The 26,793-nt window shown below is 37.8% G+C and overlaps 1 protein-coding gene across 2 annotated transcripts; it reads left to right on the top strand.

The window, feature by feature from the left end:
• Positions 1 to 83: 83 nt before the first annotated feature.
• Positions 84 to 26,793, top strand: LOC136245992 (uncharacterized). Of its 2 annotated transcripts, XM_066037442.1 has the most exons (20): positions 84 to 271; positions 2,971 to 3,003; positions 4,344 to 4,893; positions 4,945 to 5,080; positions 10,726 to 10,856; positions 14,541 to 14,626; positions 16,384 to 16,446; positions 19,282 to 19,316; positions 19,366 to 19,440; positions 19,489 to 19,576; positions 21,410 to 21,536; positions 22,672 to 22,765; positions 22,971 to 23,024; positions 23,073 to 23,136; positions 23,183 to 23,244; positions 23,349 to 23,451; positions 24,064 to 24,159; positions 26,123 to 26,185; positions 26,231 to 26,507; positions 26,558 to 26,793. In XM_066037442.1, exons 3-20 carry the CDS (start codon positions 4,836 to 4,838, stop codon positions 26,575 to 26,577), a joined length of 1,632 nt encoding a protein of 543 aa, XP_065893514.1. In that variant the 5' UTR covers positions 84 to 271; positions 2,971 to 3,003; positions 4,344 to 4,835; the 3' UTR covers positions 26,578 to 26,793. The 2 variants fall into 2 exon arrangements, with proteins under 2 accessions (XP_065893514.1, XP_065893515.1); XM_066037443.1 differs by lacking the exon at positions 24,064 to 24,159.

Here is a 26,793-nt window from a genome sequence, read left to right as displayed (position 1 = left end):
ATGTTACTATAGACATTTATCTCTACAAATATTGTAAAATTCAGGTTGCTAGGGGCAACTTTTGTGATTATGAAATTCATCTTTGTTGGGCGTGACATTCCGTAATTTATCGTGTTCGCATTGTTTAAGGTGAAGTCTGACCTGTACTTTCCTTGTTCCTCATCTCAAGGGGGCTGTTGGTGTGCTAGTCTAGAATATCCTTTCTCGGACTTAACATTCAAGCTTGTCGATTGACAGTGACTTACGCGCGGAGTCTGAAGATCGCCATCCGGTACGTACGCTCCAATTCAGTCATGTACAGTGCTTGTAATGTTTGTTGTTCTCTGCTTTTATATCTTGTGTTTTTGTAGGTGTTACTCTTATAGGCGTTTGCCTTTTGTAATCAAATGAGGGTAATTCCGGACACTCTTTAGTAAAGTCGCTCTAACACTGCACTGACAGCGAGTTAAGACAAACTCTAGGAATCGTTTTAAAGCCTATCATATGGTGCATCTGCAGTACAAATTTCGTTTCGATACAATCAACTGCTGAGGAGTTATGAGCCGAAATTTAACAGCGTGTAAAAATGCAACATGCGGCTAATTCCGGACACTTCGAATAACAAGCAAGTAGCGCCTTCCACAGGTTATACCAATCCTCTTTGAAGTATGGAGACTAAAGTACCACTCACCTGCAGCTTATAAATCAAGTAGAAAGTTCATACCCTTTGGGAGAAAGCAGTACAGTGCGTATTTTTAAAAGTTTATGTAATTCGCGAATATTTTCTTTGTATTTCAACTGAGCGGCTGCTGAAAAATCGACTGCCACTCCGCCTGTGCTGCATGAATTGTTATGATTTTTAGTATGCAGTTAGCCGAGAGTATGACCTTCATATAAATGTTTGAAAATCGAAAATATGAGCTTGGGATGCCCTTACATTTTCAAAGTTTTTGAACAAAACTACGCGTGACTGCTACAAATATGTGTCAAACTTCAGGGTGGAATAACGGATTCGCTTTAATTTTGGTTTGTAGATAGGCCATAGGACACTGCATTAGCATACCAAATCATAGGTCCAGGGATTCTACCATTGTTGAGAACTATCAAGTGTCCGGAATTACCCGCACTTACCTTATCCTTATGGTTAAACAAATAAAACTGCATAATGCCTCGTCACAATGGATGGGTAACTGCGCAGGGGTATTCCGGGATTTATTATATCCATTATAAAGCTCTCCCTGGTATCTTCCTGCCGGGATTATACTGCAGCATGAAGGGCATCATAGTTAGGACATTTTATAGTCGTATTCATTTCAATGTATATGATAAAAGAGGACACCATATAATTAACCTGTTTCCTAAAGTGTATTGTTGCCCACGTGGAGCCGTGCCTCCAAGAATTAGAGTAGTCAAATCCTCACCATTTTCTCAACTATATTCCTGGGTGGGGATGATAATATAGGTGCATTAGAAGCAATCCTATGATCTGAAACTGTACCCTTGATGTTGGCAGACAAGTGGGAAACGAATTATACTTGTTATTGTGTTTGTTATTGCTGAGATATAGGCGTTGCTTCTCATCTGCCATGCACCATCATGTAGCTTGTTTTACAGTAGCTAGTGTCCAGTACTTGACAGCCAGTGCTGGGGGTGGCGGCAAGGGTATTCCATTTAGCCTGGGAAAAGATATAAGGGAAAAAACATGCCACTGACCATATATGTCAGATGTACACTAAAAGATGCTCTTTCATTCAGAAGATTGTATATTTAATTTCCAACTCTAAGTAAATGATTTCAGTACATGTAATAGCTAAATGTTGGTAGAAAAACATGGTAGACATGGCAGTCAAAACAGTTTGGTTGATGTCCTCTATGTTTAAAAATATGTACGTCTTCAGTTTCTCCTCCAGACTAGCTCAGGCCAAGACTTAAACCAAAGCTTTGCACAGTTAAACTAAAGATTGAGTCAAATCAGAATCCGTCAAGTAATTAACTACAAACTATATATATATAACTACCAGCCCATTTTCAGGTCCAGTTTTATATTGTTGGAATTACAGGGTATTGACAAGATATTGCTAGCTAAATATATCTAGCTAGCAATAACTTGTGTGGAGCTTTTAAGATCAATTTAAGAGTTGAGATTATGTCAGGGTTGCTAACCTGCATAACCCTGCAGCATGTCAGCTATAGGATGGTTGTAAAAGCTCTCTTATGTCAATGTATACGGAAAGCATAACCATAGGTGGTAGTTAGAGTATTCTAAAGCCTGCTTCACTTTTGTACACATCATTCACTGTCTATATAAGCATAACGTTCTGGTCCTTTGACTGGCAAAATCAGACCAGAGTAGCAATTGTAAAATACAGGGATATCATTTAATGTGTAACATACTGAGGATCGTTGAAGTTTGCAAACAAGTATATGTGATCTGATCTACAAAAACCCGACATAATGATACAAGCCTAAATTTTACTGTATAAACCACGGATTACATGCAATGGGTAAACTACTTGTAAAAGTTTTTAAATGTGTGTCTAACGGTAAAAACCTGAATATCATCTTGTTTTGCCTACTCAAGAGAAGTTTGAGATACAGGAGTTATGGGAGTTTGTATGCATCATGTCAAAGTGATAGTATGTGATCAGTTTTCTTCACTAATTTCGTATTTGAAGAAAAGTGATGCAAGGAAAGCTTCTTACCCAGCAATAGATTGTGAACATGATAGGTTGATTTGTATAGCAAATATACGATCGCAAAGATATGCAATGATGCAACTTGTGATGTTTCAATTGTTGGCATTAGATGTTGAGTTTGATTACTTATTGTAAACATGCTTTTGTAAAATTTACTATGATATCTTCATAATTGTGATCTGGTGATAATATGATTCCTGACTGTTCAGGCTATATGTAACTATTCTCTATAGGTAGAATTATATTTATTCTCACCTATGTAGTTGTAATTATGTACATATTGGATACATTACAGACATGTCTGGTGACAGCAGTAGATATTCAACAAGTAAGACATTATATACAACAGTAACTAGTGATAATTAAAATAAAGCAAGAAATTTTCCCAAGGGACTTCCTTGCTCTTATATGATTGAAAGCTGTATTTGTAGGTCAGTTTTTCAATACAGTATAACCTATGCCAAGAGTACATAATGGAAAACATGTACCATGTAGTAATGTCTATCTTTGTTATTTCATTTTGTGTACTAATATCCTTAAAGAATACCCTCAACATTTTCTAGCCATATATGGGCATGATACAGCATAAAGACTGATATGTGTACAAAGGAAAACATTAATTTTAGCGTTTGGTAGAAAATTAGTTGTCGGGAAGATGGTCTAGTCCATATAGATTTGGTTGTATAGCTAAAATCTGAACAAGTACTTCAGGTAGTCCACATAACTGTGGAATCAACTTTCCTGGTCACAACTTAATTATGTAGCAACCTGATTTTTGAGATTTTTACGATGAATTCCTAGGGCTTGACTCATGTATGCATTAAATTCTCAACATTTGAAATCAAAGGAGGCCTACTGATGATGCCTGATTGGTTCTTTGGTGGCATTTTTATATTTTCGCGAGGGCGCTACTAAGGGCCTGAGGGTTTATAAATTTCATAGACTCCACATTGTGCCCGTATAACTGCTTTAGACTCTATTTCACATTACACTCAGATTACTTACCTCATCCATGGCTGTTTCCGCTGTAGGCTCGGCAAAAGCAGCTGGTTTTCTTGCACTAAAACTATCGCTATGGCAACTGTACATCCTCACATTACAAAATAATAGTGCTCGTTAAATCACTGCACGTGAACAATGTATAGCGATTGGATAAACCTAGATTTTGAGCATGTGTTATATTGTGCCTGAAGGCGTGGAGTATATTAGCAAAACAAGGTGGAGTATATGAGATTTACTACCCACCCAAAACAGCCTAAATAGAGTCTAAGGAAAGTGCAGTTCTTGGATAACTCTGAGAAGTTTTACGAAGATGGGGCCAACCGTTCAAAGGATATTCAGGTTAGATGTAAAAACATACTGGTTTTCAATATAAAATTTATAATTCCATGGTTAATCAGCATAGCTAACATCAATAATTACCAAATGAAAACGAATCTAAGAAATGTTTTAGAGGATATAACAGCCCATTGTGGAGCTTGGTAGCCTCCATATACCCTGTAGCCCCTATAGTTTACAAGTGCCGATAATTGGTACCGATAATTGGTGACTTATGGGGTATAAAGCCCCTTTTGGTGCCACCCTGTAGTTGTGACAAATTAGATAAATGATAATTACCCTTGGGAATCCCCTCAAAATAATTAAGTGTTTCTCTACTACACATTATAGAGCCCAACAACCAAACTCTAACAAAGTATTTTGAGAGAGTTGCTGACTGGAAGACACTGGCAGCTTTCCTACTCAACGATGACGATGGATCTAAAACACATCAAATTGAGAAGAGTAATCATTATGATGTGGGAGACTGTCGGGGCGCGATGATTAGAGAATACTTGAAATCTGGTAATGTATCCTGGGAGACAGTGCTTAGCTGCTTGAGGAGTGCTGGATATAAGAACCTAGCCAATGAGATAGAAAAAGAAGTGTCTTAACATAGCAGAACTATTAGTTTTCTATGCATTCTCAGTTTCAATCTTACTGCATTGTCTATAATAGCTGATGCATACATTTTTGTAACATGCGGATTTATATATTTTTTTGTTGTGTAAAGTCGTATTCTTATTTTTTTTACAAACATAAGTACAAGATCACGTGAACCGAACTCTAAATAGCGCGTGTTCATCAGAAGTCGTTCACGTGTGAAACGAAAGTGAGATCAGGATGGCGAAGAAGTTAGCGAGACGGTTTATTGTTGTGTTCGGTAAGCAGCTAGTTCAAGGTAAGGACATGTGCTTGGCAGAGGTGTATCTATAGTAATGGGCTACTCTAGATTCGTCATTACCATCACCAGTTGAGGATGACGACCTGCAGCGAGTGTTTAGGACTAGCCTGGAAGAAATGCAGGAGGGGAAGCTAAAGAATGAACTAACCACTGACTATGCTGTGTATTTCAAACAGCTTCAACGGTAATTGAAATCTGTGTAATTGTACCAACTCAATTTGGACAGTAGATGGTGAACATATATGCATCTTGCCTGCTGATAATGTTGATAATGGTACTTGTGTTGGGGGTATATCTGCTATGGGAGTTGCCATCGAAAGGCTTTGTTTGATGTGAGCCCCGCCCATGGTACCCAAGTTTCCTCCTCATATCATCACTTTGAATAGTATACATAAGCAATGAAAATACAAACAACATAATATTAAAAGAAGATGAAATGACCTTGTTCACCCCACTTTGCTTTTTGGTACGTATGGGTCATGTTGCTAATGGGTTTTAATGATACTTGCCTTGGTATCCAGCAAACAAGGAAAGCCTTACAAGTGTGACAGCTTGTGGGGATTAGCTTTGGTTTGTTGAGGTGTGTAACAGTGTGCCTGAAAAGAGTCAGATCTTGTGGGTAAGTTCTGTTAGTGATACTTGACCTTACTGTAGCAGGTGCCTTCTCTGTGATGGGTGATTTGATCATATTTTATTTGGATAGCATTTTTTACATCCGGTACATATTTATTTTGGCTTTACAGCACAAGTGCAGGTCTGTAGGATACCTGGTCCTACAGTCTGGTAAGTAGTGCTAGGTAACTCCTGGAAATTTTTTAAAAAAATTGTAGGGTCTTAATTATACTGTAGCTAATACTCACTGTGATATTAGTCTGTGCACCCAAATTTGTAAAAATCATTGAATTGGCAAATTAATCATGATTTGCCAGTTTTCTCTGCCAAAATTAGCTATTGTATCCAAATATTCTGTTCACCTCACCTTGCTGACATGACTTGCCTCATGCTGCTACTGGGTGTTTTCAGTATGTGTTTTGTTCAAGGAAAATGATAAAAAGCATTTACCATAGTGACTAATTTACCATTGCCAACTGGTCAACCCAACCAGGTTATTCCATTCTCAGCAATCACTGCCATAAATTCTTCTGGTGAAAAACAAATTGAAAAGAAGTACTAGAGGTCCTTGATGCCATCCCAACGATATGAACTGGGAAAGAGGACTACTGTAACACGGGGTTACTTCAATGATTAGGAAAATTTTCTAATTTACGTGGTTGAATGGAATGTGAGTGTCCAGCAATTTTGTTGAAGTTTATTATCATACTGGGAAGACAGTACTGCTGATACACCCAGGGAAAAAAAGAAGTTAACTAAGAATACACCGGCCATTCAAAGTAATGAAATATTATGAAGGATTTAAAACTGGATGCTTGCTAATACTTGTGGAAGAGCTAGACCAACAAGTAAGACAAAATTTGAGAGTTACACAGAGGAAGCCATAAATTTAATTGCATACTTCATTTGCTTATTGAGAATAACAGGTAACTAAGATAATAGACTGGCACAACCCAGTAAACTGTTATCTTCACCACAAACCAACCACATCACATGCCATTTTGAGTATACCACAAACAATGTAGCTAATGAGAGAGTTATCCATTAGTTGTCATATTGTTTTCCAATGGCTCCAATACAATTTTATGGATATCCACAGCATCCAGTTTTTACGTTATTGGCGATTGACGCTATTTACATTTTAAGGGTGTCTGAGTTTAGCAGATCAATAGCTCACGTGATATACACGTCCAGCTCAAGTTTGAATTACTGGAGATTTCCAAGTCTTTGCACCAATCTGTAAAATGCAGTGAAACGTGATCCACTATGTCACTTCCCACCTGACACAGTTGAACCAGACCAACTCAACGAAGTCTCTTCTTTACAGATTTCACATGTGTGTCAGTGTTTCACTTAATGGATAACTTACAGGTTGTATACAAACATGTTAGTGTACCATTTTCCACGTAGAACAGTCTGAAATAAAATATTACATACAATGTCAACGATAGTATTTAAAATACCAAATGGTGGATTTCTTTCTTTACAGACATCATCCATTCTAGAAAATCTCGAGTTTTGTCCTCAGGGGATTCACGATTTACCTGATATTTTACCTTTTCAATTATTTCTTCTGGAAGTTCATCCTAATGGTCACCATTTATTAAACACATCTTCACATTACTGTGTATACTTACAGCAGGATAAGATCTAAAATGAACTTTGGCCAACACTTTCTGGTCCTCTTTATAGTGATAGAACACCTCTATACTTTTGGACCACTTTTTGCAGTGATTCCAAGCCTCCATAAGATCAGAATGGTGTTTAGATTGCTCAGGATCCTTTGGCTCAACACAGGCTGATTCTGAGTAAAATTGGAATCATGTCAAGGGTACCAAACCGTAAGTCATAAAATGACTACTACACTATGAGTAATATCAACATATCCATGCACATATCAATATACTTACCCACGTCGCTCAGTGAAATTCCCTCAAAGTCTTCCATGTGTACTAATGCATGGTAGGTCCTAAAAGCTGCTCTTTCTGCATCGTCATCCTTTTCCATATCTTTCTAAATAATCACATATCACAAAGAGTTAAACAATGTTCTAGGCAATTACCAGTTCATAAGTTCTTGTTAAATCATGATTATTACTATTACTAGGCCTGGGGGAATATACAAGTACAATCGCCAACCGAACAACCTACACGTACAGTGCATAGCTAGCACAGTGAGTGTGTCTGCATTTCGCACTGCCTTGATTGAATCTGCTGGTAGTGTGTTAGGTTATGAGAAGTAACACCAGCCAGATTGGTTTAGAGAGCCTTTTGCTGCTTTAAACCCATTCCTCCAACATAGAAATGAACTGTACAAGATCATGTAAAATTTAAACAAGCAATGCAAGAAGAGCAATTAGGAAGGCAAAGAATGATAGGTTTGTAGCTAAAGCAAGTGAGATTAAACGAGGGAGTTTTGGTGGAGTAGAAGCATGGAGAGGTATTGGAGACCTACAATATGGAAGAAGGGGGTTAACTCCATCTAGAGTAGTGACTATGCATTGATGATGAGAATGAAAATCCGTGTAGTAATTTGGGTCTCTCAGCAGGCTTGTTGGAGAAGACACTTCACATCAGTACTTAACATTTGTAGCGATTTTGATCCTTGTGAGTTGGACTTTGTGGAGCAGAGGCCAGTGTTTGAGAAGACTGCTGCAATTCCATCTAACAAGGGTGTTGCTGCTGCTCTTGCTAAAGTGAAGAATGGGAAAGCTCTGGGTAGCGTAGGAATCTTACCTGAGATGATTTAAGGTGGGAATTAATAATGGTGAGTTTTGTGGTTTGTTAACCAACTTACTGAGAGTTGTGTGGAAGGAAGAATGGGTCCCACAAGAATGGGTTTGCCATCTTGACCCCCATTCCCAAGAAGGGAAATCTGAAGTGCTGTGATAACTGGAGAGGGATTTCTTTTTTGGAGGTGGTTGGCAAAGTAGTAGCTAGAGTTGTACAGAACTGGTTGCAAAACTTGCTGAGAATTTGCTCCCTGAATCACAGTGTGGTTTCAGGAAGGGTAGGGGCTGTAATGATATGATATTCACCATCAGTCAAATTTCAGAGAAAGCTGTTGAAAATCGGGCAAAGCAATTTTTAAAATATTCATGGATTTAAAGAAAGCTTATGACTCAGTGCCCCATAAGGCTCTTTGGAAGGTGCTTGGGAAACTTGGAGTACTGGAAGTGCTGATTAACATCATGAGGTGGTTTCATGAGAACATGACTGCTCAGATTAGATTGATGAGAGGGAATTGATGTGAACAATGGCTTGAGGTAGGGATGCACCATTGCCCAAACATTTTTTAATCTGTATTCTTGTGCTGCTACTGAAAGATGGTTTTCACGAATAAGGAATGTAAAGGGTGTAGGCACTACATTGTTCTATAAGTTGGACCGACAGCTTTTCTGCAGATCCACCAGTGGGGCAGAGGAATTTGATACTGACAAGTGTCAGTTTGCTGATGATGTGGCATTATTAGCTACATTATGTGCCAGAGCTGAAGAAGGCCATTAGAGCATATCATTCTACTGCGGCTGGTCTTGGATTGTCAATTAGTTTTATCAAGTTCTAGGTGGCTGGGCATGGTATAACAGGGGAAGATAAACAACCAGTAGTAGCATCTGGAGGATATGTGGAGTGTGTACCTGAATTTGTATATCATATATGGTTCCCAGATAACATCTGATGGGAAGCTGGACACAGAGGTAGAAAACGTATAGCTCCTCATCCAGAGTATTTGGTGCACTACGCCATGCAATTTTTCAAGATAGAATGCTGTCAGTTACAACTAAAAGACTTGTGTATCAGGCATGTGTAAAAACTAAGTGTACAATTGTACAGAAGGGAGTGTTGGACACCATACCAGCGACATCTTGTTCATCTGAACCATTTTCACCATCGGTGTATTAGAACTTGGGATAAGCAGGAGGAAGCAGCATATTACTTCTGAGACAATTCGTCTGATGTGGGGTGATTCTGAGACCATTCATCACTGCGAAACTGGTTAGGCATCGATTGGAGTGGTTGGGACATTTAGCAAGGATGGGAGACCACAGGACCCCTAAGAGAACACTGCTTGGATGGTTGCCCAAGAAGTGACCACCTGGTTTGCCATGAAAGAGATGGAGAAATGTTGTAAAGGCAGACCTTAAGATGACTGAACTATTGGATACTTGGTGTACCTCAGCACTTCACAGAAGTCAGTGGGGCAATCTGTATAATGAAAGGATGTGCGACAGTCAGCATCCATCTAGAGCAGCTTTACCATCAGTGCAGTGTTCAGTGTGTAGCAGGACTTTTCGTAGGAAACAAAACAAAGCAAGACATAAATGTACTGAAGAGAGAGCACCAACGACAGGGTGCACTACAGTGTACTGCTTGTGGAAGGTGGTTTAGGAGTAAGGGTGGTCTTGCTGTACATGAGCATGTGAGCACATATTTGCTTATAGGCATTGCAGAGATTTGGAATTCTCCAGTGTGGGAAGGACATCAACAGCAAGAGGGAAATTAAGCTAAAACTGACTGTCACTATAGTGACCAAAGCCACGGATGTGAAGCTCAGTATTGGTATACTATAGCTAGTCTAGCTGTACATGGTTTACAAGAAAACTATACTACCGTAACATACACTGTTCACCTTGCAGTCTTTTCACAGGATTATAGCTGCACAACAAAAATGCTATCTACAGCAAGTGGATATCATAAAAATGTATGCCTACCTTGAAAACAGCACTTTGAATTATCAAACAGCACGGTAGTACTGTTTAAGTAGGGATCGCCCCAAAAATTTTGTACGGGACCAAAAATTCCACCTCAAAAAATCATCCTACAGAAGTGTGCTTAATACATGATGTGTACATGTTGTTGCTGCATAATGCTGCGAGGTAAACAGTAAAGCTTAAGCTATAAGCTAGCTATACCAGTACCTGTTGTATATGTATAGTCCAGGTCTTAGTCACAAATGACAATTTTTAGCTCTTGTTGATGTCTCCCATAGTTGATATACTCATAGTTGAACTGGGTGTGTTTGTGTGTGTGTGATCTGTAATCTGTTGATCTGGGATCCAGAGACCTAATTTTTAAAGTGAATGGTCGATGTATTGTCCATTGTTATTTTGCACACTGCAGTCAGGTGGCTCCTGATTATAATAACTCCTTGCTATTCAGATATTTACTTTATGTGGGTACATATTCATGGAGTATTGTGTGTGTGTTTCTTCTTTAGTGTCTTATCTAAGAAGATGGTGAGAGAGAAGGTCATTCCACCGTTAGTAGACAGAAGACCATTACTGATGTTAGGACAGTTAGACCAACGACTAGCAGAGATCAGAACTTGTCAGGATCCTACCCATCAGTGTTAGTGACCTGTATACTAGTCTGTATACCGCCTTGTATACTAGTATACTAGTCTGTATACTACCTTGTATACTAGTATACTAGTTTGTATACTACCTTGTATACTAGTATACTAGTCTGTATACTACCTTGTATACTAGTATAGTCTTCATAATGGAAATTGTCTGTATTTTTCATAGTGGCTACTTTGATTGCAGATGTACTTTTCGAACAGTTCTTGATTCATAATGCTGTGAAACAGGTCGAACATAGCTGACAACAAAGCGTAATAGATACTTCACTTTCAGGCAATAATTGGTAGCTGGGACACGTGACGTTAGTACTTTTGATACGGTACGTATGGGTTCACCAGTCACAATAATTTTATTTTACAAAAAGTTAACACCAATAATTGGAATTTTCAAGTAGAGTAGGGACCATAGCACATCAATAAAAGTACTGAAACAAGCTGGAGTAATACACGATATTTATAATCACAGTAAAACAATAAGAAGTGTTATATCCCTACTGTGCTCATGATACCATAATGGAAATGCACAGTGGGGATATAACAATTCTTATTGTTTTACTGTTAATACCGTGCATTGCTCCAGCTTGTTTCATTACTTATTATTGATGTGCTATGGTCCCTACTCTAGTTGAAATTTCAATTTTATTGCGTACTTAAGACCAAGCGGTACTAAATTCACCTGAATTGTTGTTATTAAAATTTTTACCATTAACCTACCATCACAGCCATTTCTTGGCCGCCACCTTGGATTTCACATCTTTTTTCACCATGACCTTTCTGAGAGTCGCACTCTTTTTTGCAGCTTGGCTGTTTTGGATTAGATTTCACTTCTTTTTGTATTTGTATACCCCAAAGCCGGCTGAAGTTACCTTGTAGAGAGTTCAGCTACAAACAAGTCATCCGGTAGAGAGATCAGCTAGAAGGATCACCTTGTAGAGAGTTCAGCTACAAAGAAATCACCCTGCTTCATCTTTTCTTCTTCCTGTGGTAAAGAAAAAAATGATAGGTTAAAAAGCCCTAAAGCCGGCCTTTTTAGGGTGATTTCTTTGTAGCTGAACTCTCTACAAGGTGATCCTTCTAGCTGATCTCTCTACCGGATGACTTGTTTGTAGCTGAACTCTCTACAAGGTAACCTCTAGCTGATCTTTCTACAGGGTGATTTGTTTGTAGCTGAATTCTCTACAGGGCGATTTGTTTGCAGCTGAACTCTCTACATGGTAGTTTCTTTGTAGCTGAACTCTCTACAATGTAATTCTTCTAGCTGAAGTCTCTACAGGGTGACTTCTTTCTAGCTGAACTCTTTACAGGTGATTTGTTTGCAGCTGATCTCTCTTACATGGTGGTTTCTTTGTAGCTGAACTGTCTACAAGGTGACTTCTTCTAGCTGATCTCTCTACAGGATGACTTGTTTCTAACTGAACTCTCTACAGGTTGATCGGTTCATAGTGGAACTTTCTACTGGGAGATTTGTTTGCAGCTGAACTCTCTCCACGATGGTTTCTTTGTCACTGAACTCTCTACAAGGTAACTTCTTCTAGCTGATCTCTCTACAGGGCAATTTATTTGTAGCTGAATTCTCTACAGGGTGATTTGTTTGCAGCTGAACTCTCTACATGATGGTTTCTTTGTATCTGAACTCTCTATTAGGTACCTTCTTCTAGCTGATCTGACTACAGGATGACTTGTTTGTAGCTGAACTCCCTACAGAATAACTTGCAATGTAATATAATTCTATAATGAGTAAATTATAAACGTAGCTGAATGCTCTATTAGGGTGACTGTTCTATTAGAGTATCCTGATCTCGCATGTGCTACACGTAGTTGGCTCTGGAATCATAACTCAGTGGTTTGTAATCCGATTCTTCTGTACTACTGCAAGGACTTTGTATGATAATTATTCCAGCTACACACCGATTTTCAGCTCACTGCTCTAAGCGATTTGCCTGGTAGGCCTGAAAACTAAGTTTTTTTTATTCATAAAAATCGATTGTGTAATTGTGACACAGGTTGGGTTTTGTGTCACATCTCGATAGCCTTTAACTGGATTCCTTTCAAACCACAAAAAGGCACTCAATCTACATAGCAATTTTCAGCTCATTCCTTCAAGCGGTTTACCCTGTGGGTGTGACAGATCTTCGACCTAATTTTACGCAAATAATCGGTCATAACTCCGTGAATGTTCATCGGATCCCTACCAAACCTGGCACTGAGATTCGCCTTAATGAGCCCTTTAAGTGTGCCAAATTTCAGCCCGATTGGAGCACGCATTCGTGTTTTTTTGCAAAGTGTGCGAAAAGAAGTAGTAGTAGAAGAAGAATAATACGAAGAAAAAAAACCCAAACTTTGGCTGCTCGTATCTCGGAAATGGCTGGGGCGATTTTCTTCAAAATTGGACTGTGGACTCCCCTACGTAGCCGGCACTTGTGTAGCAACTTTGGTTTCAATTGGATATGGAATCACGGAGCTACAAAGGTGTGAAAATCGCGTTTACTTTATTCCTGTAAATATACTCACGGTGTGGCGTGCTGGCTTCTTGGGCCGTGTCTTGATATACTTGTGTTGCATAAACATGACCAGTACAGATACCAGTTTTAGTATTGTGTCTGTTGGTGTTGATTTGGCAGTCATGAAATTAAAAATAAAACTTATACTAATCCCTAATAAAAAGTGCAACAGTTTTGAGGATTGAACCCAGGATGCTCTATGTCAGGCTACAGCTCTACATTACACCGCTATTAGCTACCCACTCCCTCTTACAAATGTGAGCCATCAAAAAACATGTATATTAGCTAGCTGTATCACCTGGGTGAAAAAGACACCAATGCTGAGCCCAACTACTAACTTAAGGTTTGCTTGTTAACCCTTTATTATCGAATGGCTAATATATTGCCATAACAAGTGCCCTTTATAAACAGAGCCATAACTCCTTTTTCCTAGGGGCTATGAAGCCGAAATTGCTACCAAACTGCTCAGAAGGACCGGGCGCTTCTAACGAAGTTTACCATTCGGCGATAGGAAGAAGCATGGGTAAGTTATGGCACTTGGCAATATAAAATAGCATATACAAAACAATAATACTTGTTTAAAACTCCATGTTCGCCTTCTCCCTGCTACTAGGAGGCTTTAGTTAGAATTACTGCATTCCCCACGTGATAAGGATTCTAAAAATAAATAGTGTGATGTCATCGCATTGATTAGTAAGATGGCGGCGCCCATCTTTCAATGCCATGGCGATACGGAGAAGATACGCTTTCTTCGCTTCATAGCGCGTGAGTTGTGTGTGTGATCTGTAAGTATTCTAGCTGTGTTGGTAAAAGAGAGAGATGGCTATCAAACGGTATATAGCTTCATGGATTAATTAATGGGTGGGGTCCACTCGTATCGCACACAGTTCACACAAGCCATAAAAGTTTTCACACTTGCGGTTTTGTAAAAAAAACTCCGGTAATAAAGGGTTAAGCATAGTGATGACCTTGTTTGTATGAAGGTAAATTTATGACTCACCTCGAACTCACCAAAACCAAAACTTAACGTCATAACTAGTGTGTTTGATTCTAGAGTTATGATGGCAGATTGCCGTACAACAGTTAAATGAATAAATATTTGTATGGAAGTGTCGTACCAATAGCCACTCTGTTTAGTATTATGTAATGTCTATACTGTTACTTCTACAGATATTCAGTTACTATTGACCAGTCACACAGCAAATGTTAACTGGCAACAGAAGATCTTACAACACTGGCTGGACCACTGGAATATGGTAGGTCATGTGTATAGTGTTTGTCTATACTGTACATGCCTAACTGTAGTGATACTTCACCATCATATCCTGTATAATGTGTTTTCCACTATCGCCACTTCAAGGCTTCCAGAACATGCTGCTCCATGGGCTGAATTAATGATGCTGATGTTTGGTAGAATAAACATTACCAGCCCATCCATTGAGATCAGTAGCTCTTCATCAGGGTGGGCTAAACAATTTTCCATGATCAACAATGCTTTAGGTGCTTTGCCACTATTCCTCAACTTATTTTGGTCAAACAAAACAAAATTTATCATGGAGCCAGCAAGAAAAACAATACAGTTATACACCACAGGCAAATTATTTAAACTCATAGCATGTGAAACAAGTGGCCTGGCTGACTTCCCAGTTTAATCGTACCAGTTACATTGTTGCATGCACAGATTGTCACTCTATCTTTACATTTTTCCTCCCTTTAGACATTTTCTCTGACAAGCTAACAATGGTAATAAGCAATACCGAAGGCCTCACAATCAATTATCTGCTTTGTAGAATACTCAGCCAACACCTTTTCAAGACCATATCGAAACGCACAGGCAACGTCAATATCCGCTGTTCCCTGTTCGTCTTACATGGTAATACTTTGAAGATTATGGTGTTTGCAAAATCACCATTTAAAACCACTGTTTGTACAAAAAGTAGAAGTGTCTGGATGCAATTGCTTGACTCTTGGCCACAAACTACTGTTTACAGCCACATCCTCACATTACTGTCTTTATCAAATATACAGTACAATGCCTTGTAAAGTGTTTCAAAACCTCCAATCTTCATTAATTAGTTGTCATCTCCCTCACACCCATTTCCTTTTGTAGTTTAGCTTTGCTATTCTTTAATTTCTACCAATTCTGTACTTCTATGCTATAACAGTGTAGCTAATGGTTCAATGATATCTAACTTTCTCAATAGTACAATGTGTACGTACGACTTTCTTCTGTTTTGCTGGCACTTCACAATTACTTAATGTGAGAGGAATGTCATTTAATTTTTTACTTTAAAAAAATGTAACTTGAGTATAAGGATAATTGAAATCTTGGATAATTGATGTCCTACAAGTTAATGCCTAACTGTCCTTAGTGGGTATGTACTGGTGGGACTAATTAGTGTGTTTGTTTTCCTTGACTTTAATTCTATAAGACTTGGTGGGCTATAGTCTAAAGGTGGATTTGCCTAGACTAAACACCTAGTTTAACTGTGCGGTGTTCTCTGAACAGTAACGTTTGCTGACCCCATGCCTACTAAGACTTTAGTTTTGTGTGTGTGTGCATTCCCCTTCCACAAGTTCAGGGTGCTATAATGTCCCATGTCTCTGTGTGTCTGTGTTAAAGACTTAAAACCACACATTTTACTGTTTTATTTATTTATTAGTTTTATTAAGGCTTTGTAGTACAAGTGCTGAAGGTCTGTTGAACATCTGGTCCTACAGCCTGTTTAGAGTCGTTACATAAAGTGTGTTTGAAAAGGTGGAGAAAGGAGAAAAAATCCATGACTGGACCTGGGCAGCCTCGAACCTGCAGCCATCCGATTAACGCTCGAATGCTTACAGGAGTCTGCCAGGCAGTCAGGATGTTTTCTCTTTATCAATTTCATGTGATGGAGTTCTTCCTTGTGTATGTGTTATCTGTAGTGTAAAGATGATTGTTTTTATGTATTTGTCGAAACTTCTTTGGTCTTTTTCCTGACTCAACATGTCATGATGTTGTGTGTGCATTATTTAGGATAATGAATTTTCTATAGAAGATGCCATCAACATCATGAACTGCTCCATGATTATATCACAGGTGTGTTTAGTTGATCATGTGTTGTGGTAGTGTAGTGTATATGTGAGTATATCATACAATATTCTAGTACTGTATGCTGGGGATCATAAAGGTTTGGGCTTTTCTGACCAAAAAAATTACTAGCTTCACAATACCTATATGGCATCAGAGTTGGGGATAACGGGCTACATTTGTAAAGCGTTATGTAATAATATAGATGAATAAAAAAATGGAAATTTTAAAATAGGAATAGGGATCGCTGAAAGAAGCCACGAAACAAGAAGGGATCGCTGGGGTGGTAATGTAAACCACAAATCCCTATTTTGACTCTCTGTCATAAACCTTTAGCTGTCATTTTGAAACAAGTCAAAATAGGGATTTGTGGTTTACATTACCACCCCAGCGATCCCTTCTTGTTTCGTGGCTTTTTTCAGCAATCCCTATTCCTATTTCCAATTTTTTATTCATCTAGTTTGTGTAGTTTTTATTAATCCATTACTGGATTATGGATTTCTTTTCTTGATACTGAAGACTGTTGTGAATGGTGTAATTTTGCATTCTGCATAGTAATGCTGTCAACGTTTCAGGACACACATGAAACTGATCAAATTGTAATCTGCATACAGAATGAGAGTCTCCTAATATGAACTGGTATTCACTTTACTGGTACCTTTAATAGCTGTCAAATTCAGTGCAAGAATTGTTGTTATACACTTGACTGCATTATTAGAGTATTTACATGACTGCTCTATTAGAGTACTTAATCTGGATAACCCGCCCACGTACAATAATCACGGAGCGAAAAAACCACTTTGCAACAAGGTCTTCAGCACAGATTAAGCTTCCTGGCCTATACTGAGTTTAATAAAGACAGATTCTATTAGCCACAAGCAGTGCACACCAAAAAACCTAACTCTGAGTGCAATCTTGTATGGCTTCTAGCGTAATGGTGTTTTGGCAAGAAGAAACGGCCCGGTTTGGGCTGTTTCCATCCGAAAACGAAATCAAAAATAGATCATGGACACGAGGAAGGATTTGGTAAGCATGGCTATATAGTTTTAAGCACGAAAAAAAGTGGATAAATGTACATGAGTGAAACAAAATAATACGAAGAATAATATGAACAAAATGGCAAATTTCAGTTTTGTCCCAAATACACATACTGTTTCCTTTTCACTTGATACTTACTAGTGGACCAATACTAATTGCAAATAACCACCGCAGGGTGGTTTTGAGTTGGAAGATACTTTCCAAGGTGGTTTTTAGGCGTGCATTCTATTAGAGTTTTTGCTAAAAAACATGAGTGATCCCTATTATGAACTTACTATTGTGGTTCATGATTACTTTTGTTGTAACGAAATAATGTAAAGCATTACATGACAAAGTAATGAGTAATATATAACGGATATTACATCCGGAAATTGTAACGCATTACTTCTTTTTTTAAAAAATGTGTGCCTGGTTTACTGAAATTGTTTTCGTAAAAGTGTGTGCGTGCGTGCGCGCTTGTGTGCGTGCATGTGTGTGTGTGAAAATCATTAAATGGTAAAAGCAGCTTTTACGTGTAAGAAGTAAAAGTGAAATGAAATCTGTATCAAATTAACTTGTGCACTGGTAAACTTTGCTTTGAGGTGGTTGCTTTTCAGCGGTCTGAAATATGGGTGTGGCGACTCTTCTCAGACTTTGTGAATTACCTTCCTTTGGGTTTTATAATCGTTTAACAATTGAGAAACAATAGTGCAGGCCTTGTAGACTACCAGGAATGGCCTATCCCTTCTGTTGAAAAGGGGGCGTATCCCTAACGTACGAGAACAAAAATGAAGAGCAGCTGTGAGGCTTTGTTGAGAGAATTTTTGTTGAGAGAATTTGTGGGAAAAACACTGTAGTCAACAGTTTAGAAGATACTTCTGTGCGTACTATGTTGTTAAATGCAATTTGTTTAACAAGCGCTTCCTTAGCAGTGCATACCAACGTAATTAAAGAATTACAAAAATTTCATGAATTAAAAAATCTGAGAATTACATTTTGCATTATTGCACAACATAATAAAATAGCAATACTTAGTTGGTTAATTCCAGATGAGTTAGCTACACCCTGTAGCTACATGGTGCCTGGTTTTTAGAAGTAGCACAACATCAACTTGTTAATGCGCGTTGTATCCAGGACATGATTGGCTGCATTTTGGGATCCTGACAGTACTGAATACGACTGTACAGGCAAGAACAAAGAGTAATAGTGTATGGGGAGTGCCCTTGAGACCAAGATACTGCAACAAAGTATGTTTTTGAGGCTGAACTACACCAGAAAAATGTGTGTGTCTTACTCGTGTCACTTGTCTCACTCGTGTCACTTGTCTCACTTGTGTCACTTGTCTCACTCGTGTCACTTGTAGTTGTAAGGTGGGAGCATGTATTTAGAAGGTTGGGCTTATATATAGCTTGTAACGAACAAATGTAATATGTACACTAGTTACAGCAACATAGCAATTAAACTTTTTGTAGTGCATGACCATAAATGAAGCCAAGTCCTGCATACAAGCAAAGCTGGTGTATGTAGAAGTATTCACCAATGGTTTGTTTACTATTGGAGTACTACCAATTTTACTTTCCAGCTCAATTGTAATTTCTTTTGTTCTTTTAGAAAACTAATAACACACTTATAAGTGCAATTTGTAATTTTAGTAAACGTATTCAAGGTATTTGTGCCATTCTTCAAAACTACAATACCACTCATCTCTAACACTAGTTACTTTAGGATGTGACCAGCTTGTGAATGACTTGGTTAGTTTATTATGTGTCTGTGTATACACGTATTTACAAATTTAATATGCATATTTTTTGTTTTGGTTTCGTTCAGGAGGCAAAGATGGATTGGTTGAAGTTGTGTTTGAAGTGAGCTAAATTCTTCAACACAAACTACTTCTACATTTCTTGTTTGTAGGATCTTTAGTCATCTTGTGGATGTCATGCCAACCAATCTGGTGGATACTAAGCCAACCAAGAGGTCACGTGACTAGTAAGTGTTACTATATTTAGTAACTCATTTACATATTTGGTAATGTAGTTACAGAAAATTGAAACAGATGATGTGGACTTGTCTCTTCACCTGTAACTGTCGACCAACTGGTGACGTTGCTAATGACAACAAGAAGGTAATGGATAATTTGTGGGATTTAGAAATGTGTTGTGATATGTGCAAATTTTGTGGGAACTTTAAAGTACATATTATACACTACTGGTTTCCTATAGTGTGTCATGTAGCCAAGGAAATTTGGAAATTTGAGTTGAGTCATAAAAGGAATTTGTGGTTTACATTACCACCCCAGTGATCAGGTCTTGTTTTGTTACTTTTTTAGTGATCCCTATTCCTTTTTTATTCCACTAGTTAATAAAGAGATAAACAAAGTAGCTACAAAGAAGCCAAAACAGAATAGAATATAATTTGGGTTGTTTTGGCCCCAATTTATTACACGGACAGCTTTATTAGATCAACTATTCCTACGATGGTGGGTTCATAATAGGCTGAAACTAATACTGCAAATACTCGACTACTCATTAAGGATTTTGGTACTCGGATAGTAAAATTGGTACTCAAGTACTTATTAAGATCACATGACACATGACCCAGCTCACATGATGCATTTGCCATCAGGGAGTGACACAATGAAGGCTACAGAGTTTGATTGGCATAATTTCTTGTCAGGAACACTAACATCAGTACTTTAATACAGTGTGTACGTTGTTACTTGAAAAATGCTTAAAGTCAGTATAAAACATGTCAAATGGATATGACCACAAGTAGTTAGTATTTGTGAGTATTCAATCATTAACTCTAGACAGTACTCGAATACTAAAAAACCATAATCGTTTCAACCCTAGTTCATAGTAGGGATCACCAATGTTTTTGCAAAAACTCTAATAAAAAGCACACCTTGGAAAGCATCCTCCAACTCAAAATGACTCTCTGGTGGTTTTTGTGATGAGTATAGGTCCGCTAGTAGGTATCAAGTTAAAAGGAAACATTAAGTGTATTTCAGACAAAACTGACATTTAGTTTAGTTTGTAAACACACTGCAAAGTTTACAAGGAGAATACTGTGATAAAAGTAGCATGGCGTGTCCATAAGTCCTTGAACTTTTTTTTGAATTTGTTTTCAGATGGAAACTCCTCTATCTGGGCTGTTTCTTCTTGCAAAAAAATCAAGATCACAGTAGGTTTTCTGGTGTGCGCTGCTTGTTGCTAATAAAATCTGTTCTCTTATTAAGGTTAGGAAACTTCATCTTTGCTGAAGACTTTGTTGCAAGGTGGTTTTTTTGCTCCATGATAATTGTACATGGGTGGGTTACCGAATATCAAAATACTCTAATAGAGCAGTCGCGCAAACACTTTAATTATGCAGTCAAGTGTATCTGATAACACATTGCATTGAATTTGACAGCTATTAAAAACACTAGTAGTGTAAATTCTAGCGCATATTAGGAGACTCTGTATGTACATTGCAATTTGATCAGTTTCATATGTGTACTGAAACATTGACTACATTACTATGTATAATTCAATCACTATTAATAAAACAAATCCATTACTGGATTAATAGGAAGTGCACAAACTAGATGAATTAAAAAAAAATTTTTTAAAGGAAGAATAGGTATTGCTGAAAAACCCATGAAACAAGAAGGGATCACTGGGTGGTAATGTAAACCATACAAATTGATGGAGTATGTAACTAAAATATGGCAGTGAGTCAAAATAGGGATTTGTGGTTTACATTACCATCCCAGCGATCCCTTCTTGTTTCATGGCCTTTTTCAGCGATCCCTATTCTTCCTTGGTACATGTACATAAATGAAGTGTATTCTGTCCCAGTGGAACCTGACTTGATGTGTCTAAGCAGGTGGTTGATAATTATATAAAGACAGGTTCCACTATACAGGAAGACATTGTCTCAATACTTTGTATGTTTGTTTACAATTATTCCATTACAGACCACTCCCAGTCAGGAGCAGTTATTGTCAGCCATCTTATCATTGTATACTGAGTACCTGATGATTAGTGGGGATCACCAGACTACTACACTGGATCATGTGATCTCGATATTACATATTATACTAGGTTAGTTTAGTTTTATAAATACTACCTGAATTGAAGACACATAGGAGGTAGGGGCAGACCACATGTACAACGAAGCGTTATCAAAATATTTTATTAAATGTAGTCATACTATACTACCAGTTGAACGTAATGTATTGCACAAAATGATCATAATGTAATAATTGTTGATCACTGTTACTATGACTGCCACACATTGTTGTTACTGTATGTCTTAATTACTCCATAACGACAGTGTTTTATTCCAATAGTAAATCACATCATTGCAAACTAAGTAGAACCAAAATATGTATTGAGCCTGTCATGTTCCTTACTCTACTTTTTGTACAGAGACTATTCAGCTCATGTGAAATATCTTCAGTACTTGTGTGATATCATTACATGTACACATGGGCTTGTCTTGTTCAATATGTAAATTTTTATAGAAAAAAATTTTAGAAATTGTAAACTGATGTTACTTGGTACAAAACTAGTGTTGTACCGATAATTGGTTGAATAATCAGTAACAGCGAATATTAACTAATTTTACATATATTGGTAATGAAGCAGAAATAATTACCTGATTAACCGAAATCAATCAGTAAAGTTGGCAATGAACGTGTGACAGTAAACACAGTGGTGTTCTGTTGTAACTGTTTTATAACTGTTAGGCTTGATGCTTGTCTGTTTAGTACAGTATTGTTGCAAGGCTATAGCAGGCTGTGTATATTAGTCAATTCCCTCTGCAAAGGGTCTGGAATACACTCTTGTAGCTGTTTTATAACTATTTGGCTTTTGAGGCTAGTGGAAAAACTGTAGCAGACCTTGTAGACTCTGCCACCCACACAATTAATTACTACAAATGCAATGTACACACAAACTTTAGGTGACTCCCTCCCTTGTTCTGAAGACTATTGGTTATAATATCAGCGTATCGCTTAGAAGAATGAGGAAATAATCTGTATCGGTAAATGTGATAATATGTATATCAGTGTAACACTATACAAAACATGTCAGTATAGTAGAACAGATCAACAGAACATTAAAAGTTAAGAACATGATATTTTGTGTATTCCAATTATTTAGTATGTGTACAAGTAGTACTGTATGATAGTGTAGTTGATGTTTCAAATGTGATGTTGATCTTCTGATATTGTAGGACACTCTCGTGTACATTATTTGAATGTGGTACTACAAATTTCACCTGATAAACTACCTCAGTGTTCCCTACCAGTATTGTTATTACTTTACAAGTGAGAGTACCGTGTGTGTGCGTGCGTGCTCACATGTGTGCTTACAACAAGTATTAAAGTTTTGTTGTACCTATGTGTACCTTTTTGTGTGCAATGTACTATGTGCTCACAACAATCATGTAGTTAATAGATCACTTGTTACAACAGGTGACATGTAATTGTACTATTGACCAGTGTAATCACTCATCCTCCTCCATGTTCACAGGTATGTAATAGACAAGACGTCAGTTCTCCAGATGGATTATCATTGTTATGTCAAGTAAGAACATTTCAGTGTATGTTCTATTAGAGTGTTTTATTGCTACAGGTACTTGTGTTGTTGTATTATGTGTAACAGACTTCACACACAAACTGGAGTTGGTGACTTTAAGGTGTGACTGGTGTTATCATTGTATAGTCATACATGTCAGTTAACAGGTTGATAAACTATTACCTGCTCCTAAAGGATTTGTACACTGGCTACACAACACACACCCGAGGTGACGTACGTGTGTTCTCTTGCTGCATGTATTTGTATAACTTGATGTATTTATACAAAATTGTATGTATTTCTATATTTGTATTTATAATTACACACATACAGGTTGATGAAGAAATTAAACTTAAAGCAGTCATCTTCAGACAGTGATGTTACCATGGTGATGTTATATAACACTACAGAGAACATTATTGAGGAACTATTGGATGTGAGTATACACTATTAAAATTTACAGCCATGGTTCAGTGGTCTGCTTTGCTGGCTGCTTTATCTGAGCCCAGTGGTAAACTGTACAAACAATCTGATGCCTTGATGGAACTCTGGCCAACCAAGGAATGATTGTATTTGGTTGTACAGCTCAGTGGTATTGTGTACTGTGAATTTCCTTCCCACCATTTTGTTACTACACGTCACACAAGTACACACAACACAAGATATTGACATAACTAGTGATCAGACTTTGAGTTTGTAGCTTCATGAATCTTTCATATTGTAGTACTCTGTGTTGTAAACACTTCTATTGGATCATTAGATGATTTATTGTTATACAACAAAGGAAGCTCCACAACAGCAAAATTTGTGTGGCAGTTGGTTAATGTTGTGGTTATTATTACTGTACCCACAAACATGAGGAACATGTACCACAAATACAATTTTATCATGTGACCACAAATACAATTTTATCATATGACCACAAATACAATTTTATCATGTGACCACAAATACAATTTTATCATGTGACCACAAATACAATTTTATCATGTGACCACAATTGACCCTTAACAAGTGATGTAATCACTAAATTGTTTCTATTCTACAGTCACTACAAGTTATTGGTGATCATGATGTAGTGGACACAACAGACACAACTGATGATCCTGTGATTGTTCCATCATCCACTGATAGTGTTGATCAGGTGTGGTTGTAGTGGGGTAGTGAAGGATATCGCCTTATAGTGTATCATACAGTATGGTACTCTATTTTAGGGGTCATGGAGGCTTGCACTTTTCTCACAAAAAAATTGATTAGAAACCAGCTGCATGGTTAGGTATAACCAAGTACAAAAGTGCCTTTAGTAGGATCTGTTGTTTTTAAAAAAAATTATTCGTTGATGTTTTCTAATCACTCACTGACTGCCTGAGTGACCGATTCCTTCAGAGAAGCGTAACTTGATAACAGCTAAGACTAAGGGCTTGATTTTTTTCTTTGTTTGACATTGTTTCAACCTGACAGGTGTTCTTTAGCATACCACAACACGTACAATACATGCTTTGTGGACTTACCTGTGTATTTTGTGTCCTATTTATCATTGCTGACAGTCGATTCACAATAGTGTGACGTGATGGCTTCCCTATGTTTGTAACAGAAATTGTCCGAGTTTTGTATTGTGATTGGACTGATTGCAGAGGTCTTTCTCCATTTGTAACACTGTGTAACGGCTGAGCATAGCTGAAAATGAAGTGTAATGACCACTTCACTATTTCAGTATGGGGCACTCATTCAGACAAAAAACAATAAGCCTGGTACCATTCTTTCTTTTAATGTGGCATTTGTGGGTGCACCATTCATAACAATGTTACAAAACAGGTAAACAAACAAGTACAAGGAAAGTTTTGTTTGATTAGGGATCAAACAAATAAAAACAGTAGTAAAACTAGGGAGGTTGCCTACACCGATGGGTACTACCAGGAGCTTATAAGTGCCAAAGGTGCGAACGCCTTGCGGCACTTATGAGCTCCTGGTACTACATACTGGTACTCAAATTGTGGACTGAGAATATTTCTTTAAAGCAACTTTTATCCAATACAAGGTATACCACACCAGTATCAATGTGTACTATTTCATTCCTCCATGTTGCATCCTCATTGATGTGTTCAAGTTTAGAAGGAAGACAGCTTTGCTTCATTGTTTATGATATTGCACAGAGACTATGACTACATTAGGTGTGTTAATTTGAGACCCAGGGATTATTTAAAATTGTGGCATTTTTCTATTGTAATACTCTCTAATCTTAATGACTAGGGTGGGACCAGCCATAACTTGAAGTATGTCAGATTGTGCTATGATGTATACTTTACCACTGACTTATCAGCTACTGTCCTTGCTAAGCGTGGGTACTGATGAAAGCCGGAATGGAACGGAATCGATCGGGGCGCGCGCCAAGATAAAAATCGTTTAAAACAGATTGTGCGCTATTTCCAATAGTCACACAATAACTATAATTATGCTAGAAATAGTTTGTTTCTGTTTATAGGCATGCTAGTAATCGTTCGCTCGAAAGTTCTATTAAATGCCCACCACATGGTCAGGTGTGTATAAATAAAATCCATCCAGTTTAGTTTAATCCTGTTGTAGAAGTGCTTCCTTACCATTCCAAGAGGTAAACTACTGTAGTATTTTCATGTTGTAGCAGTATTCAAACCTTTTTGTACATGTGTCGCTGGTTTTCTGAAGCGACTACCATTATTGGCAGCGATTTACAAGAGTTCGCAAACTGCAGTATGTTATATTACCAGTGCTTACAAAAAAAATAGGTTAACAGCTTAGCTAGATGATCGTTGTTCAGCTTAGACGATTGTACAACGCATTCTTGCAGTGGGCATTAAATAGAGTTGTCGAGCAAATGTTTACAGCAGAAGCGAACTAATTCTAGCACAATTCTAGTTATTGTGTGAAAGTTGGAAACAGTACACAATCTGTTTAAAACGATTCTTTAACTTGGCGCACGCCCCTATTGATTCCATTCCGGCTTTCATCAGTACCCGCTAAGCGTTCTTTGTGAGAGCTGATGTACTTTATAGTAAATTTGTAAATTGACTACTACTTATTTTGTATTGCTATTGTTACTATCAGGTCACTAGTTTAATGTTATTGTGTAGGAGGTACAGTCCACTACACCATCCTCCCCACAACAAGAAGTGTTTAGTGAGGATGAACCAGTGGTAGGGGACACTGTACCAATAAGTATACACTAGTACATGCTACAGGAATGTGAAGAGGAAGATAAGAATCCTTCAAGTAGCCTCTCTAAAGAAGACACTTCAGATCAAACTGATGGAGTAACAAGTGTAAAGAAGAGACACAAGAAAGTGAAGACACCAAAACAAAAGAGACTCAGTCAGACCAGTAGCAGGAAGACTAGTAGTAAATTGTCTAGTGGTGGTCAAGTGTTCTTTGTGGACACCACTCCCAGTAGTGGAGGATGTACTCCTCCTATTCTACCATCCTCTAACAGGAGGAGATCACTAAGGAAAACACCTAACAGTTAGTGGAGTAGTTTATAGTTTGGTAATAATTCACTTGTCTCATTACAGGAATCAGATATTACCAGTAACTGTGTGGTGTAGACCTACCTAATAAGGCATTAATTGTATTTCACAGTATATCCACCAGTAAAAGGAAAAATTAGAATTAGGGATCATAGGGATATATTGTGGTAGAGAAGTAGGGATTAAATGTCGGCTAGTATATCTGCAGATATCTCAGTATATCTGCTTCTTTCATTACTGTGATCCTTATTTGAATATACAAAAACTGATTTTTCTTTGTA

The sequence above is a fragment of the Dysidea avara genome, chromosome 15 (assembly GCF_963678975.1).
Source record: "Dysidea avara chromosome 15, odDysAvar1.4, whole genome shotgun sequence".
Taxonomy (NCBI): Eukaryota; Metazoa; Porifera; class Demospongiae; order Dictyoceratida; family Dysideidae; genus Dysidea; species Dysidea avara.
Note: the sequence above shows the minus strand (reverse complement) of the source record. Positions and strands in the feature narration are given on the sequence as shown.

Coding starts and splice junctions, on each gene's coding strand:
- LOC136245992 (XM_066037442.1), top strand. CDS start 4,836: ATGGCGAAGAAGTTAGCGAGACGGTTTATTGTTGTGTTCGGTAAGCAG. Junction 10,857..14,540: donor TCAGGATCCTACCCATCAGT/GTTAGTGACCTG, acceptor TTACTTCTACAG/ATATTCAGTTACTATTGACC. Junction 22,766..22,970: donor GTATTGTTATTACTTTACAA/GTGAGAGTACCG, acceptor CCATGTTCACAG/GTATGTAATAGACAAGACGT.